The sequence below is a fragment of the Ochlerotatus camptorhynchus genome, unplaced genomic scaffold (genome assembly GCF_037179485.1).
Source record: "Ochlerotatus camptorhynchus isolate MF236.1 unplaced genomic scaffold, CSIRO-AGI_Acam_v1.1 ptg000443l, whole genome shotgun sequence".
Classification (NCBI taxonomy): Eukaryota; Metazoa; Arthropoda; class Insecta; order Diptera; family Culicidae; genus Ochlerotatus; species Ochlerotatus camptorhynchus.
Window position 1 is genome coordinate 5,110,714 of NW_027040929.1, and position 3,163 is coordinate 5,113,876.

A 3,163-nucleotide genomic window follows, 5' to 3' on the forward strand; every position below is an offset into this window, starting at 1 on the left:
CGTCAAAAATCGCGCTGTTGCAGCTTCTAAACAGAATCTGGCGTAGTGGCGTTTACCCTATCAGCTGGCGAACCGGAATAATAGTGCCAATTCCGAAGCCAAACTGTTCTGAATCTGGACCTGCTGCTTTCCGACCTATCACTTTGACCAACTGCATCGCAAAGGTGTTCGAACGTATCGTGAACCGCAGATTGACGACTGAGTTGGAGTCGAATGGACGACTGGATAAGAGGCAGCACGCCTTTAGAGCTGGAAGAGGCGTCGACACATACTTGGCGGAGTTGGATAGGTCATTGCCAAATCGGGACGAACACTGCTTGATTGCATCGCTTGATTTGTCGAAAGCGTACGACACCACTTGGCGGTACGGTATCTTGCGTACTCTGCGTAAGTGGCAGATGGGTGGGCGCATGTTCAACGTACTGAACAGTTTCCTCACCGACAGATCTTTCCGGGTGAACGTGGAAGAACATTTATCGGATGAAATGCCATTGGAGAACGGAGTCCCCCAAGGATCAGTGTTGTCTGTCACGTTATTCCTTATAGCGATGCAGCCGATTTTCAGAGTGGTGCCGCATACTGTTGCCGTGCTTCTCTATGCGGACGATATTTTGCTGGTGGTACGGAGGAGTAAGGAGCGTCCTCTGTATAGAGATCTACAGGCTGCAGTGAAAGCTGTCGACAAATGGGCGAAAAGCGTCGGCTTCACAATTTCCGCGACAAAATCAAAAATTTTCAACGGCAGTCCCAACGCCCGTCGAGAACCCAGCAACGATATATTCATCGACCGTACAGCTGTACCGAGGACGAATCATCTGAAAGTTGTTGGCGTCAACCTTGACCGGTCGCTGTCCTTCAAACACCATTGCAAGGTAGTCAAAAACACGTGCGACTCTAGACTGCGGATCTTGAAGATGATAGGGGCTAAACTTCCGCGAGGGCAACGCGATTCTCTGTTGGGTATCGGATCAGCAATCGTCACGTCGCGACTTATCTACGGTATCGGGCTCGTCAGTAGAGCGAAGGATTCGGTGGTGCAGACTCTTGCACCCATCTACAACCGGATGGTCCGGTTCGCCTCAGGGGCGTACGTCACCAGTCCGATTCCAGCGATTATGGCTGAAGCAGGCACTTTGCCATTCGATTTAATGATTATGCAAGCCATAATTCGTGCTGCAATTCGTTTGATGGAGAAGGATTCCAGGAATATCGATCTTCCAGTTGTGGAACGAGCGTCCGATCGCCTGGCGACGATTGATGTAGAGCTTCCAAACATCGCTGTACGAACACGTCTAGCCAACCGAGAGTGGTATGAATCCAAGCCGCATATTGTTTGGGATGTGAAACGGAAGGTGAAAGCTGGGGACCCCCCGAATACAGTGCGTCCCATCGTGCAGGAGTTGCTGGCTAACCGGTTTAGCCGTGCTTTGGCTATTTATACGGATGGTTCTAAATGCGAGAACATAGTTGGAGCAGGTGTATTTAGTAGCAGCATTCAGCAAGCAATAGGTCTTCCGTCACAATGTAGCGTTTTTTCGGCGGAGGCCTTTGCAATCAAGTCGGCCGTCATCGCTGCAAGAGCATCAACTGAATGTGTTATAATTCTGTCTGATTCGGCCAGCTGTCTTTCGGCCATAGAGAGTGGTAGATCGCAGCATCCGTGGATCCAGGAAATCGAGCGCTTACTACGTGGACGGCCGATCCACCTTTGTTGGATCCCTGGTCATGCTGGAATTCGCGGTAACGAAGAAGCAGACCGTCTAGCCAGTGAAGCACGAAACAGTCCACCAATCAACGTTGCCGTACCAAGAATTGACTCCATCAAGAACATGAACCAAGTCTTTCGTCAGCTATGGGAAGCACGTTGGGCACAATTGACAGATGTGAAGCTGAAGGAGGTCAAAAGGGAAACGAAGAAGTGGATCGATCAGTACAGCTCTGCCGATCAACGCATACTCACTCGTCTGCGCATTGGTCATACTAGGGTTACGCATGAATTTTTGCTGAAGAAAACAGCTCCGCCAGCATGTGAATGCTGTGGGACCGTTGTTGACGTTCGTCACATTATTCTGCACTGCAGAAAATTTGAAGCGGCCAGGACGAAATACGGAATCGATTCCACAAGCCTTTTTACGGCGTTACGCAACGACGATGATTATGAGAAGCGGTTGCTGAAGTTTCTGCATGAAACCAAACTTTATCGGAAGCTTTGAAGGGCGAAGATAGAATGGAAAGGAAAATGCAAGATATAGGAAGAAAACGAAGCGGAGGATGAAGAACAAGCAAGCGATGCAGAAGAAAAATGAAGTCTGAATGGAAGAAGATGTCGGACAGGAAATGGAAGAAGATGCAGTGGAAGAATGTTACCGATGAATGTTGGAAGCAAATGAGTTCATGAAGAAGATGCTGAATGGAAATCGAAGAAGATAAAGTGAAAAAGGATGAAGACGAAGCAGAAAACGAAAGTACTACAGAAGAAAGATGCAGAAGAATGAAGATAAATATGAAGCGCAAGGAAGGAACGGAGAAATCGAAAAATAATGTGAAAAAGATATATGGAAGATCATGAAGAATGAAGATGGTGAATATATATATAGAAGAAGTAAAGAAGAAATTTATGGAGAAGAAGTGTAAACCATGAGATGAGCATGCAGACGATGAACCAGGAAACGAGCAAACGATAAGAAAGCTAAGTGAATTTTGAATTGTATCGTAAACACTAACACTCACCCTCACATCACTCTGAACACACCCACACACTGTTTACACAAAAATCAATTGAACTGACATGAATGCATCCGCAGGATGTAAAATGTCAATAATAAACAACAACAACAACAACAATCAAAATTGAGGTAGTGAATCTTCATTGGAAAGAAATAAAATGGATGGGCAAAAATCTAGATGAGGAGAGATGATTGATTTGTAAAGCTGTATTTTACTGGCAATAGTTAAATCGTTTTTCAAACGACATAAAATTCCATACTTCTTGACAATTTTCTAAATGACATTGTCAATGTGAGAGTTGAAGTTAAGTTTGTCAGCAATAATCACGGAGATATTTAATCTCCCGAACGCGATCAAAAGTCTCATCATCAATTTCAACAGAGACGTTCTCATTTAATCGATTCCGCGAAATTACCATAAATTTAGTTTTACTGGT

General features: G+C 45.5%; 1 protein-coding gene across 1 annotated transcript; it reads left to right on the top strand.

Moving 5' to 3' along the window:
* Positions 1–548: 548 nt before the first annotated feature.
* Positions 549–2,213, top strand: LOC135711827 (uncharacterized). The gene has a single exon (XM_065234780.1). It carries the CDS (start codon positions 549–551, stop codon positions 2,211–2,213), a length of 1,665 nt encoding a protein of 554 aa, XP_065090852.1.
* Positions 2,214–3,163: the final 950 nt, after the last annotated feature.

Excerpts from the sequence above, each read along its gene's own strand:
- LOC135711827 (XM_065234780.1), top strand. The coding sequence starts at position 549 with ATGCAGCCGATTTTCAGAGTGGTGCCGCATACTGTTGCCGTGCTTCTC.